At 42.9% G+C, this 13877-nt stretch overlaps 1 protein-coding gene and 1 pseudogene across 3 annotated transcripts; both read left to right on the top strand.

The window, feature by feature from the left end:
• Positions 1-3656: 3656 nt before the first annotated feature.
• Positions 3657-5479, top strand: LOC124017126 (annotated as a pseudogene).
• Positions 5480-6772: 1293 nt separating this feature from the next.
• LOC124020798 (serine/threonine-protein kinase Sgk2-like) lies at positions 6773-11967 on the top strand. Of its 3 annotated transcripts, XM_046336087.1 has the most exons (13): positions 6773-6999; positions 7224-7256; positions 7439-7491; positions 8307-8364; positions 8492-8575; positions 8722-8853; positions 8954-9066; positions 9266-9302; positions 9401-9487; positions 9575-9670; positions 9823-9978; positions 10694-10783; positions 10911-11967. In XM_046336087.1, exons 2-13 carry the CDS (start codon positions 7239-7241, stop codon positions 11067-11069), a joined length of 1083 nt encoding a protein of 360 aa, XP_046192043.1. In that variant the 5' UTR covers positions 6773-6999; positions 7224-7238; the 3' UTR covers positions 11070-11967. The 3 variants fall into 3 exon arrangements, with proteins under 3 accessions (XP_046192043.1, XP_046192039.1, XP_046192030.1); XM_046336083.1 differs by lacking the exons at positions 6773-6999; positions 7224-7256 and having other exon boundaries at positions 7264-7491; positions 8972-9066; XM_046336074.1 differs by lacking the exons at positions 6773-6999; positions 7224-7256 and having other exon boundaries at positions 7264-7491.
• Positions 11968-13877: the final 1910 nt, after the last annotated feature.

Genomic DNA, 13877 nt, shown 5'->3' with positions numbered 1-13877 from the left:
ATGCACTCCCAGGAATCACAGTTCCACAATAAATGTTTGATTTGTTCAATAAAGTCCATAATTTATGTCCAAATACCTCCTTTTACCTCCGTTTAGCCCAGTAATCCAAATTCATGACACGCAGGCCAGACAAAAAGTCAAAAAGTTCCTTTACAGTCCATAGAAACATATCAAACAAAGTATTGAATCAATCTTTAGGATATTATCAACAGTCTTCAATAATGTTCCAACTGGAGAATTCCTTTGTCTTTAGAAATGTAATGGAACGCAGGTCGCTCTCACGTGAACGCTCGTGGTCAGCTCATGCCACTCTGACAGACCCATTCCCCCCTCCTTCACAGTATAAGCATCAAACAAGGTTCTAAATCAAATCAAATCAAATGTATTTATGTAGCCCTTCGTACATCAGCTGATATCTCAAAGTGCTGTACAGAAACCCAGCCTAAAACCCCAAACAGCAAACAATGCAGGTGTAAAAGCACGGTGGCTAGGAAAAACTCCCTAGAAAGGCCAAAACCTAGGAAGAAACCTAGAGAGGAACCAGGCTATGTGGGGTGGCCAGTCCTCTTCTGGCTAAAGACTGTTGACATCTAGTGGAAGCCTTAGGAAGTGCAATTTGACCCCATAAACACTGTATATTCTTTGGCAAAGAGTTGAAAAACTACAAACCTCAGATTTTCCACCTCCTGGTTGGATTTTCTCGCAGGTTTTTTTCCTGCCATATGAGTTCTGTTATACTCAGACATCATTCAAACAGTTTTAGAAACTTCAGAGTGTTGTCTATCCAAATATATTAATAATATGCATATATTAGCAACTGGGCCTGAGTAACAGGCAGTTTACTCTGGGCACCTTATTCATCCAAGCTACTCAATACTGCCCCCAGCCATAAGAAGTTTTAACTAGCTAACATTAGGATCGTATGGGCAAAATGGCGACTACTAATGCAGTACAACGGTTAGCTGGTTAGTCAGCTGTTGTTGATTTAGCCAACACAGTAGACCTACTGTCAGCAATAATTGCTCCGTCTTCTCGCTCACGTGCACGATCGAATGTTGAACGGGACATACTTGTGCGGTGAACGACTTGTCATTGAGCTCGAGGCCCGGCGGATGGACCGTGGTGTATACGGTGCTGGCGGAGGTGAACTTAGTAAGTGTTCTCTGAGAAGTTGTATGTATAACTACAGCAAAATTACATGATTTACTTCTTTTTTTATCAGGTGTGATGATGGAGAGTTCCAGCAGGGGGCAGTAAAGTCATGAACAACACTTAAAGTTAGCTACCTGTTCCTTGTCATTTGTAGGGCCACTGAAATAGTACCTCCTCTCTGTAGCCTTATAATTGCAATTTTAATGAAGCACAAGATTGAATGTTAGAATAATGTTTGGATGTATGCAGTGTCTTGTTTGCCAAAATTATTTTAAACCATTGCGCATTTTTTAGCACTTGAAAAATACAATTTCACAAATCTAAATGTATTTGTCACTATGTTTCGTAAACAACAGGTGTAGACTAACAGTGAAATGCTTACGGATTTCTAACAATGCTGCTGTTTAACACGTTTTACCCACAGATCTGCCTACCTGCCACCCCAGCATTGGGCCAGTAACCGAAATGTTGCTGGATCTAATCCCCATCTGTCATTCTGCTCCTGAACAAGGCTGTTAACCCAATGTTCACCGGTAGGCCGTCATTGTAACTAAGAATTTGTTAACCGACTTGCCTAGTTAAATAAAACAAAAAATTAAGGGTTGGGCATGTAAAATGTAGTGTTTACATTTCTGCTATGCTGCTTGCTTTGGTACATGCATTGGTGTAATCTTAATGTACCCACTGCCTGCTTCTTAGATTCAAATAGCCTAGCTTTAATGTATACTAAAGAATATAGATGCAATGTATACTAAATAATATACACTGCTCAAAAGAATAAAGGGAACACTTAAACAACACAATGTAACTCCAGGTCAATCACACTTCTGTGAAATCAAACTGTCCACTTAGGAAGCAACACTGATTGACAATAAATTTCACATGCTGTTGTGCAAATAGAATAGACAACAGGTGGAAACTATAGGCAATTAGCAAGACACCCCCAATAAAGGAGTGGTTCTGCAGGTGGTAACCACAGACCACTTCTCAGTTCCTATGCTTCCTGGCTGATGTTTTGGTCACTTTTGAATGCTGGTCGTCTACAACCCACACAAGTGGCTCAGGTAGTGCAGCTCATCCAGGATGGCACATCAATGCGAGCTATGGCAAGAAGGTTTGCTGTGTCTGTCAGCGTAGTGTCCAGAGCATGGAGGTGCTACCAGGAGACAGGCCAGTACATCAGGAGACGTGGAGGAGGCCGTAGGAGGGCAACAACCCAGCAGCAGGACCGCTACCTCCGCCTTTGTGCAAGGAGGAGCAAGAGGAGCACTGCCAGAGCCCTGCAAAATGACCACAAGCAGGCCACAAATATGCATGTGTCTGCTCAAATGGTCAGAAACAGACTCTATGAGGGTGGTATGAGGGCCCGACGTCCACAGGTGGGGGTTGTGCTTACAGCCCAACATTTGGCATTTGCCAGAGAACACCAAGATTGGCAAATTCGCCACTGGCGCCCTGTGCTCTTCACAGATGAAAGCAGGTTCACACTGAGCACATGTGACAGACGTGACAGAGTCTGGAGACGCCGTGGAGAACGTTCTGCTGCCTGCAACATCCTCCAGCATGACCGGTTTGGCAGTGGGTCAGTCATGGTGTGGGGTGGCATTTCTTTGGGGGGCCGCACAGCCCTCCATGTGCTCGCCAGAGGTAGCCTGACTGCCATTAGGTACCGAGATGAGATCCTCAGACCCCTTGTGAGACCATATGCTGGTGCGGTTGGCCCTGGGTTCCTCCTAATGCAAGACAATGCTAGACCTCATGTGGCTGGAGTGTGTCAGCAGTTCCTGCAAGAGGAAGGCATTGATGCTATGGACTGGCCCGCCCGTTCCCCAGACCTGAATCCAATTGAGCACATCTGGGACATCATGTCTCGCTCCATCCACCAACGCCACGTTGCACCACAGACTGTCCAGGAGTTGGCGGATGCTTTAGTCCAGGTCTGGGAGGAGATCCCTCAGGAGACCATCCGCCACCTCATCAGGAGCATGCCCAGGCGTTGTAGGGAGGTCATACAGGCACGTGGAGGCCACACACACTACTGAGCCTCATTTTGACTTGTTTTAAGGACATTACATCAAAGTTGGATCAGCATGTAGTGTGGTTTTCCACTTTAATTTGGAGTATGACTCCAAATCCAGACCTCCATGGGTTGATAAATTTGATTTCCATTGATCATTTTCGTGTGCTTTTGTCAGCACATTCAAATATGTGAAGAAAAAAGTATTTAATAAGAACATTTCATTCATTCAGATCTAGGATGTGTTATTTTAGTGTTCCCTTTATTTTTTGGAGCAGTGTAGATTAATTACACCATCTTAACAAAGTCCTTGGATGTTTCAATTTGAAAGAGTCCACTGTGGGCTGAATCTGTTGACCTTTAGGCTAAGATGACTGATGATGACTGGCTATGATGACTGCCTGTCTGTCCCGTTTGGCCTTGGCTTTCACCTTAATGTCTGTGTGACCTTTGACGTATGACCTCTTGGCTGACCTTAACGGAAGCCATGACGACAGCAGCCTTTTGCCAATCGACCAGGGTGATGGTGAGGAATCCCATTTTTAGTTTTTTTGTTAAAAATAAATATCGCCAAAGGTTGAAGCCATGTTGGCGTCTGTGTTAGTTAACTGTTACATAAGAGAGCAGTTTGCATTCAGTTGGAAGTTAAATGGTATCTGTGGACTGGTACATTTCTGCCAGCTACTGTGGTATCAGTTGGTAGTCGTACATATTTTCTCCTCCATTTTAGTGTTGTGATGTATACCTTTTTGTACAGCAGAATAAATGTAAATAAAAGCCTGAGGTCGATGAATCAGAGAAATGGGGAAAGAGCGGGAATGCTGTCCATTTCCTGTAACTGCCATGATGCTCAGATGCACATTGGCTGAATGTATGTGTTACTACCTCTGCCAGGGCAATGTTAGACCACATCACTTATTTGTACAATCATGTTAAGTTGTTGTGTTTATCCACACAGGGATAAACATCCAAGGATCAATTCTAGTAGCCCCCTTGAGTTTTCACCCCCAGTGTAGCCTCTGTAGACTCCCCCACTGTGACATACTGTCTGTTCAGTGTTCTTTTAAAGATAGTAGTGGTTACAGCAGCCGAAGCCGCACTGGCCGGGACAAGTACGGGCCACCTGCACGCACAGAGTACCGCCTTATTGTGAAGAACCTCTCTAGTCGCTGCAGCTGGCAGGACCTAAAGGTGAGCGCTCAAGTCTCCATTTATATTTTATCCGTCCTTCTCTGAAAACTGGGTTCCGAACAACAGCACATGTTACAAGCACACCATTTGTTTTGGTTGACAGGACTTCATGTGCCAAGCTGGTGAGGGGACCTATGCCGACGCCCATAAGGAGTGGACCAATGAGGGGGTGATTGAGTTCCGATCACGCTCGGACATGACGAGGGCCCTGGACAAGCTGTACAGCACTGACATCAATGGGAGGAAGATCTGCCTGGTGGAGGACAAGCCTCGCCGCTGATGCTCCTCTTCTGGCAGCTGCTCTAAGTCTGGACTTACATCACCTCAGAAATGCAGGCATTGGATCCTTACAGCTCTAATGTGGAAGGTGTTGCAGGTTTCATTTGCTATCATTCTAGGTCTCGTAATAGACGTCGCTCTCACAGACGAGCTGCAGATGTTCTGGCAGCCACTCCAGGTCACTCTCACGGAAATAACACTGACCAAATTGCATCTGCCCTGCCCAAGAACTCCAATACTTCATGTGGCTGGGGAAGTTGCATAGATTAATACATAGTTCATCCCAGAGGGGAAATTTCATTGTAACACAGCAGCATACTAACAAGCACACATACTTTACAAGACAACTATACAAATAGAAGACCTAGTTTAAATTCCTGTGTGTTTGTCCCCCACCGGTCACTCTCATGCTGTGAACAGCACTCTTGCACCAGATCCGACCACAAATCCTGTTCTCGATCCGTGAAGAAGTCCCACTCTAAGTCCCAGACCCGTTCCAATTCCCGCTCTAGCACCAGGAAGTCCCGTTCCAAGTCCTGTTCTCGCTCTGGCACGCAAGTCTCACAGCTGCTCGGCGAGCCACAAATCTCGCTCTCGCACAAGTAAGTTTCGCTCTAAAGTGAAGTCTGAGCGGGGAACCAGAGGGTATTCCAAGGATATCTGTCAGCGAGAATTCCCCGAGTCGTTCTCCACCAACCCACAGAGAATGGAGACGGAGAGCGGTCCAAGTCTCCCTTCCCACAAGAAGACCTTCACCAATCCAAGTCCCCCGCCAAGCACCCAGCTTCTGGATCCGCCTCACGCTCTAAATCCTGGTCCCGATCGGCTTCTCGTGATTAAATGCACACATGTTTAAGTAGAAAGTAGGAAAGATTGTTTAAAAATAAATCACGGCTCGAATACAGCTACAAGTGTTTAAATTTGTCCCTCTCTGAGCACTTGGCTGTGAAGTGTTGAGAACCAGGCTGAAAGATTGTAGATTACTATAGAATGCGTAGTATTTTTTTTCTTGAACCGTTAGGCAAGTCAGTTAAGAACAAATTCTTATTTACAATGACTGCCTACCCCCGGCCAAGCCCGAACCCGGACGACGCTGGGCCAATTGTGCGCTGCCCTATGAGACTCCCAATCACGGCCAGTTGTGATACAGCCTGGAATCGAACCAGGGTCTGCAGTGATGCCTCTAGCACTGAAATGCAGTACCTTAGACCGCTGCGTCACTCCCGAGTTGTTCTCAGTTTCCTTATCTTTCTGAGATTGCTTATGTGTCATGTTAAAGATACTGGTTGATGTTGGTCTTTCAAGAGGAAGTTAATTCTTACTTCTAATTTTAAATGTCAACACCGTCTGTGTTGCTTCATTGAATCTCTGGTATTCCATTATCAAATCGTGATTGCTATGGCATTAAAATAATACCTTGCCATCTACCTATCTTGACAAATCGAAAATAGAAGGAAATGAAGACCCAACAATCACCCAACAATCTTTTCCCATGTAAATTGTTCTCCTTATGATTCAGTTACTTTCTCTGAAATGTTTTGATTCATTTTTCTAGTTTATACATTTGGCAGGTTTGTTGGTTTATATATTGGTTTCTTTCCTATTGGTGTAGTTGATGCTGTCTGTATAGTCTAGACAGTTGTCCTTTGAGCATTTGAGTATTGACTGACATACAGCATTACTATGGCTATTTTCAAAGAAGATGTATGGGAAATCATGTCACTGTTTGCTCTGAGATATCTGATTTAGGGGTGGAAATAAGTCTTTAAAAAATATTAAAAAATGTGTTAAACACTCATGTTTATAAACAGTCTTGACATGTTTGGCTTTGACTGTCTTATTTGAAATGGTCACCATAATACGATGTACCTAATTAACTGCAATAAAATGTGGTTCGGACACGCGGTGTGTCAAATATGTGCAGTTTGGTTTGTTTCAAAAGGAAATATGTTGAGACAACTAAGCTACAGTATTACATTCCTGGGCCCTCTTGGTGAATGCACCTTTGAATTAGTAGTTTGAGCGTATCAACTCTGTATACATGCTACGTGTTACCATGTGGGTTTGCGTAGTACTTGTTTACAGTGATACAACCTGTTGTGTGCAAACGAGTTTGCGTCAGTGCTCTGGATGTCCAGCATCAATCCATTTCTTACACTTTTACATACCCGAGAATCTTCTCTGAATTTACACTTTTCTCGTAGATTTTTGGACATAAGACTTGGCCAAAGATACATATTTATCAGAGACTTGAACATAAGATGTAGGTTATTTGGCAAGTCACAGATTCTTGCGAGGACAGAATACCAATAGCCTACCTGAGAAAACCTAAGGAAAAAAAGTCCTCTACACACAAGAGGGTAAGATCCTTGACCAACTTAATGCTCATGTATTGTTTATTTTACAGTTACATTTTGTACATTTTTTTTGTATATTGCTTACTTTTATTGATTTCTAGCAAAGAGTGTCTAGGTTTCAAGTCAGTATTTTAAAAAAATGTATAAGTTATTTTGAGCTCACTCATATTTGAGTACAAATAAATAATCAATTTCTGTTCAAATGCCTTTGACTCCCACCCTGATAGGCACAGAAAAGAGACATGGATAATTGGAGTCAGGTATATTTGAATGTATATTTTCCAATCACTTTTATTTTCACAAAATGACATGGGTGTGTGATGGTTCCTCATTTGTATACCTATTATTTGTCCCCTCTACAATCAATCGAATCAGTGAACATGGCATTGTTCACTTCAAACCATTTAGCACAGTAATATTGTCTCCTCAAATTGCTTCACAGCTTCAATCAGCAAACTCCATTGACGTCAACCTTGGTCACTCACACAATCACCAGTGAGTAACCAGGCTTTATGATCATAAGCAATGTGGATGCACACACTTGGATCACTGTTGCAGTCCACACTTCAGGTCATGATCGTCTAATGCAAATATTTAAATACTGTCTGTAGATGTTGCAAATGGGTAAGAAGTGAACACTAAACACACATAATAGTTAGTGATATATATTTTTTTATACAGTAATGAATTGTTATTTAACCCATATTTTACCAGGTAAATTGACTGAGAAATTGTTCTCATTTACAGCAACGGGGGGGGGGTTGAAAGAGCCAATTGGAAACGAAGTTGAGAGGTAAAGCAAGTTCAGTCAGGAACTAGTGTAAAGGAAACGATTAAGGGCAGGCCGCTGACGCCAGAGGGAATTAGTAAACCCATGTCTCTCTCTAGCTGTTTTCTGTAATCCACCACCTGCAGCATATAGCCAACACTCAGTGGATAGTCATTGACAGAGGAAACATCACAACAATGATGTTATTGTTATCAACACCAGCATGCGGTCTGATCGAGAGATGACCCTCCCAGGTTTTATCATGGTTCTCACCCCCCCAAAAAAATATATAGCAGATCCTCTGTTATTGACATGATTTAACTTGTTGACAGAACCCCGAGGATGTGTCACTATTTTGGCAACTACACTGGTATTGGTGATATCTGTGGGTGACATGGAAAGGCTTCCCACAGAACAAAGAGATACCAGCAAAGCCTTGCCTATACATTTTAAAATCTAAAGACACACTGTATACTATTGTACAGTTTGCTACTAAAGCCATTTCCCTCTTTCTCCCACACCATTCCCTCTTACGTTTTAGTGCCAAGCCATCAGACTTTGAAATCCTGGCTATAATTGGGAAAGGAACATTTGGGAAGGTATGGTCATCTTTGGCAGTGTTCTCTAAATTGACAAAAAAAAAATGCTGTTGGTGTATAACCAACAATTTATATACTTTACTTTGTGTTATTACCTTATTATTAATCAATGTTGTTGCGTCCCCAGGTTCTTCTTGCCAAACTGAAATCCGACAACAAGTTCTTTGCTGTGAAAGTGCTGCAGAAAAAAATCATACTGAGGAAAAAAGAGGTTCCACGCAGAGTTTCACATAATTCCGAATATAACAGTCAATTTTCTTTTTGAAAGATACTAAACATGCTGTCGGTAGGAGTCGGTTTAACAATAATGATTCACATTTGCTGTATTTATTTGCCACTGGATTCTTCCATGTGAAGCAAAAGAACATCATGGCAGAGAGGAATGTGCTGCTCAAGAGTATGAAACATCCCTTCCTGGTGGGGCTCCACTACTCCTTCCAGACCCCAGAGAAGCTCTACTTTGTCATGGATTACGTCAATGGAGGAGAGGTAATGTACAGAGTAAAGACATAGGTTCTTTTTTTAAATGTTTGTACAAGAGATAATTTTTTTAATTTAATTTCCTTCTACTTTTGATATTCTACTGTAGCTTTTCTATCACCTTCAGAGAGAGCACTGCTTCTCAGAGCCAAGGGCTCGCTTCTACACGGCTGAGTTGGCCAGTGCCATCGGCTACTTACACTCGCACAACATTGTTTACAGGTCAGTGACACCCTCTCAACAATGTTGACAACTAAGTCTCACCCACTTAACAGCATTCACAGGTCATTCACAGTAAACCCACATGTTCTCTGCTGGTTTCCTATGCTCCCTTTATGGAAGGTCATTCTGTCAGCAGAGCCTTTAGGCTGTACAGAAGGTTCTCTGTTTTAAAAAAAAAACTCAATTTTCTCTGTTGTAGAGACTTGAAGCCTGAAAATGTACTGTTAGACTCTGAGGTAAGTGTACGTATATCATGAATTCACGACTATCGTTATATTAGTTCTCCGTGGGTTGAACAAGGTCACCCTGATGTTTTGATTTGGACCTTCTCCAGGGCCATGTTGTGTTGACTGACTTTGGCTTGTGTAAAGAGGGGATAGACCCGGAGTCCACCACCTCCACTTTCTGTGGAACCCCAGAGGTAAGTTTTGATTTCTATTGTATATCCTACAGTCCCCCCCATTTCCCTTAGTCACTGTATCCACTGACACCGCCTTTTGCTCTGTAGTATTTGGCTCCGGAGGTGTTGAAACAGCAGCCCTATGACCACACGGTAGACTGGTGGTGTCTGGGAACTGTACTTTATGAGATGATATATGGGCTGGTGAGCATACCCTCTGAAAGGCCTAGTCACGTGCACTTTGCTGTAATGAAATATGGTTCTGCGTACTATAGTAATGTATTTATCATTCTCCAAACCAAGCCGGCCACACCTCATTGTGAGTATCAATTAATTTTGTCCTCTGTTCCTTCCAGCCCCCCTTCTATAGCCAGGATATGTCTGAGATGTACGACAACATCCTCCACAGGCCCTTGAGTGTGCCAGGGGGGGCCAGCTCTGGGGCGTGTGACCTGCTGATGGGCCTCCTACAGAAAGACCAGCATCGCAGGTTGGGTGCTATCGCAGACTTCGTGAGTGAACTTGTCACAATACGCAGGATGAGGATGTCCTCACCGGACAGTCTACTTTCGCTCTCTTTCCTAGAGTTAACGCACGTGCAGACACATACACACAGACCCACTCTAGAATCACTAGAACCTCATTTATCATCTGATTTACTTAAAGGGATGCTCCAGAGCTTTTGTATAACTTCAGCCAGTAGTTTTGAAAGTAGTGCCAACGAGGCAAAACGGGTCCCCGAAACTCGGGCACAATTGTGTACAACATCATCCATTTCATATGATATGTTACGTCCTGCAAAAACGAATGTTTGTAAGCCCTTAAAATACAGGATGGCATCTTTAACAAAAGGCACATCTCAATAGGTGGTCCAGGTGTCCTCTGATAGTGATACATGGGTTGACTCATAAACCACAGTCCACATGCCTGGCAGGCAGTATGAGTTAATAGACGAATAACAAAGAGAGTTTCAAACCTCCCTGCCAATAACAGCTAGTTTTCAGGTTACATATCCTTCCAATTATGCCCCTCCAACTAGGCCCCTCACTCAGACCACCCCCAGACAGTCCAAGCAGAATTGTTGCGTGAGAAATAGGTTTTTTTGCTAATTGAAAGGAAAACGATGACAGAAAGGTACTTAATTGTTACCCAGAAAATGATATGATATCAAGATTTTAAAAAACGGCTGCATTGAGCCTTAAAAATCGTTTTGTCTTTCACATGCAGCTCGAAGTTAAAAACCATACTTTTTTCTCGCCGATAAACTGGGATGACCTTTACCATCGGAGAATCAAACCTCCGTACAACCCCAACGTGGTAAGTGTGTAAAACAAATTTGATTTCAGTATTGTTTTTCGTCGAATTTCGATCCATAACATACATACACAATTAATATGACATTCATTCAGTGTTTTCTGCAGGGCTAAACCTTTTGTCCCAACAGAAAGGCCCAGCAGACATGCAGCATATTGATCCAGAGTTCACCAAAGAGATGGTGTCAGGCTCTGTGGGGGTTACCCCTGAATTCTCCAACTTATCAACCAGCAGCCCAAATGCTTTCACTGGCTTCTCCTATGTCTCCAGTGATGACAACTTCCTCTAGGACATTCAGATTCTACATTGCTGCCACCCAAAAGAACCAAACGTCTCCCGCCCACTTTGTTAAAATGCACCCCTAATGCATTGGCTCTTCGATTACTTTGTAATTGTATTTGTAAAGCTATTATTGTATCTCATGCAGAAATGAACAATGCAAATAAAGAAAAACAATGCAAATATGCTTTCAAGGCAATGATAGATAAATCATTCCCTGAAATATATGAATGGGGAGTTAATTGTTAACATGTGGCATCAGTTTGGATGTTATAATAAATATTTGGTTCTGTTATTTGTGGGTTTACCATGCATATCTCAAGAAAATCATTGAAAATCTGTATACTTCAATATGTATATGGTAGCCTCAGAAATAAACAGAATGAGGTGACCAGATTTTGGAAATGAAAAACCGGGATATTTTTGTAGCACAAAATATATATGATACATTAAAAAAAAAGTAATTTAACTACATTTAGGCTAAACTGTTTGGACACTACAGACGACTTTGTGAGAAGACTGATTTTCAGGATGTTTCATGGTCTGACACCGTTCTAGCTCTGCCACCTTTCACCACAGATGTGAAATTGTTACATAGGCCGTTGTGGTGGATTGAGATGCATCCAATGAAGAAAAGAAATGAATATCGCTTGCTTAAAACTGGCAGATTTTTATGGGGATTATTTTATTAGGCTATGCTGAACAAAAATATAAACGCAACATGCAACAAATTCTAAGATTTGACAAAGTTTCAGTTCATATAAGCAAATCAGTCAATTGAAAGAAATTCCTTAGGTGAAGGTGCAGGTGAAGAAGTTTGATATGGAGGTCCTGGGCTGGTGTGGTTACACAGGGTCTGTGGTTGTGAGACCGGTTGGATGTACTGCCAAATTCTCTAAAACAACATTGGAGGCGGCTTATGGTAGAGAAATGAACATTACATTCTCTGGCAACGGCTCTGGTGGACATTCTCGCAGCCAGCATGCCAATTGTACGCTCCCTCAAAACTCGAGACATTATTTTGTTTGACAAAACTGCACATTGTAAAGTGGCATTTTATTGTCCACAGCACAAGGTGCACCTGTGTAATGATCATGGTGTTTAATCAGTTTCTTGATATGCCACACCTGTCCGGTGGATGGATTATCTTGACAAAGGAGAGCTTCTCACTAACAGGGATGGAAACAAATTTGAAATAAATAAGCTTTTTGTGCATATGAAACATTTCTGGGATTTTTTCATGTGTGCATGAAACATGGGACCAACACTTTACATGTTGCATTTATATTTTTGTTGAGTGTAGATCTCTCGGTGAGAGCATATGCCATCTATAGAAAACCCTCCCTTGAGTTCCCCTGTTATTTTGGACTTCTGCAGAGCAGTAAAAGTGTTGTTTACAGTCAAAAGATCGTACAGCTGGTCGACTAAATTGTCAGTGTGAGGACGAAGACAACTAGAGGAGAGGAGGCTCTCCAGGCTCCGGATGCTACATCCTCCCCGCTGAGCACCATCTCAATTAGCTCCAATACAGCCATTTCTGCAGTACTAAATCCCTCTGCATCTGACCAGGTTGAAAGGCTGTTTCTGTCACTTTCGGCCACTCTTTTCTCTGAAGAGACCTCCTTCCTGGTGGTGCAGACTCTGCAGTGGGGTTTCTGTGGTAGTGATAATGCTAGTACCCCTGTCACTTCCAGAAGTGCTCATAGTAGCGACAGTCTTCTGGGTCTCATCAATTGAGAAAGTGGTGCTAAAGAAGTTGTCCTGGAACAAGCCTTGGACAAGCCTTTATCAACACGTCCTTCCTGCGACATGAACCCAACGTTGTAGAGCATTGCCCCAATGGTAGAGGATTGTCTGATTCTGACTGAAGGACTTCCCTGACCTCAGTGATCTCCCTAGAGGGTTCAGAAACTGTACTAGACCCAGCTTCCACTGCTGACTCTTGCTAGAAGATGGCAGTTCAACAAGTAGCCTGTGTTCTTGTTGTGCTCCCTTGTTACTCTGTTGATCCCCTTTGGAGATACTCCTCAGTTTCACTGACATGACACAAAGGAAAATGTTAGAACGACATTTGAATGGTCTACATCCTTCCTCATTACCACAGATGTCTGCTGAAGGGCTGATCAAAGGAACTCCATGGCCCTCAACAGCTGCCAACCCATCTTCGCTATAGTGCTTGGCAGATCCCACCATAGTAAGTAATTACGATATAAGCAGGTTATTTGGAGGGCCCTAGACAGAGCTGCATTGATCTGCTGCACGACCGCTTTTACAATGGCTCTGGCAGAGACACTCTGGAGAAGCTCTTGCTCTAGTTGGCTAGCGGCTGGGTAGATGTCCTGCAGCATTTCAATCACTCTGTCCAGGACATCTGTGTATATCATATCGACTGGCACCTTGACCTCCACCTCATCACATGTATCCATCCTCAGGACCCCTTGGTACTGGAGCTGCTCAAAACACTCCCCTGAGTTGTTACCCGGTGTTTACCATAGATGTAAGGGGCACTAGAGTAAATACAGGAGATGAGATGTCTCACACTCGTCTTACACATTGGACATCATAGCGTTATCATAGTGATACAATAAAGTAATCAAGTAATGACTAGGCACTGGCACTGAGTCAAAGCTTGGCATAAATCCAAGTGAGCACCTAGCTGAGGACAGACCTCGGTTTCCCTGGAAGGAAGCATTCATATAACATTTGATTGCACATTGAGTTTGCGAAGTATTGTCGATGATGAAATTCAATAATACAATGAGTAAAAAAGCAAGAGCTAAAAGCGTTTGATGACAGTCCCATTGGCTTTAAAGACGGA

The sequence above is a fragment of the Oncorhynchus gorbuscha genome, linkage group LG03 (assembly GCF_021184085.1).
Source record: "Oncorhynchus gorbuscha isolate QuinsamMale2020 ecotype Even-year linkage group LG03, OgorEven_v1.0, whole genome shotgun sequence".
Lineage (NCBI taxonomy): Eukaryota > Metazoa > Chordata > Actinopteri > Salmoniformes > Salmonidae > Oncorhynchus > Oncorhynchus gorbuscha.
The sequence above is the reverse complement of the archived record's forward strand: the minus strand, read 5'-3'. Positions and strand labels throughout refer to the sequence as shown.

Coding starts and splice junctions, on each gene's coding strand:
- LOC124020798 (XM_046336074.1), top strand. CDS start 7,301: ATGACATGGGTGTGTGATGGTTCCTCATTTGTATACCTATTATTTGTC. Junction 9,303..9,400: donor ATGTACTGTTAGACTCTGAG/GTAAGTGTACGT, acceptor GACCTTCTCCAG/GGCCATGTTGTGTTGACTGA. Junction 9,488..9,574: donor CTTTCTGTGGAACCCCAGAG/GTAAGTTTTGAT, acceptor TTTGCTCTGTAG/TATTTGGCTCCGGAGGTGTT.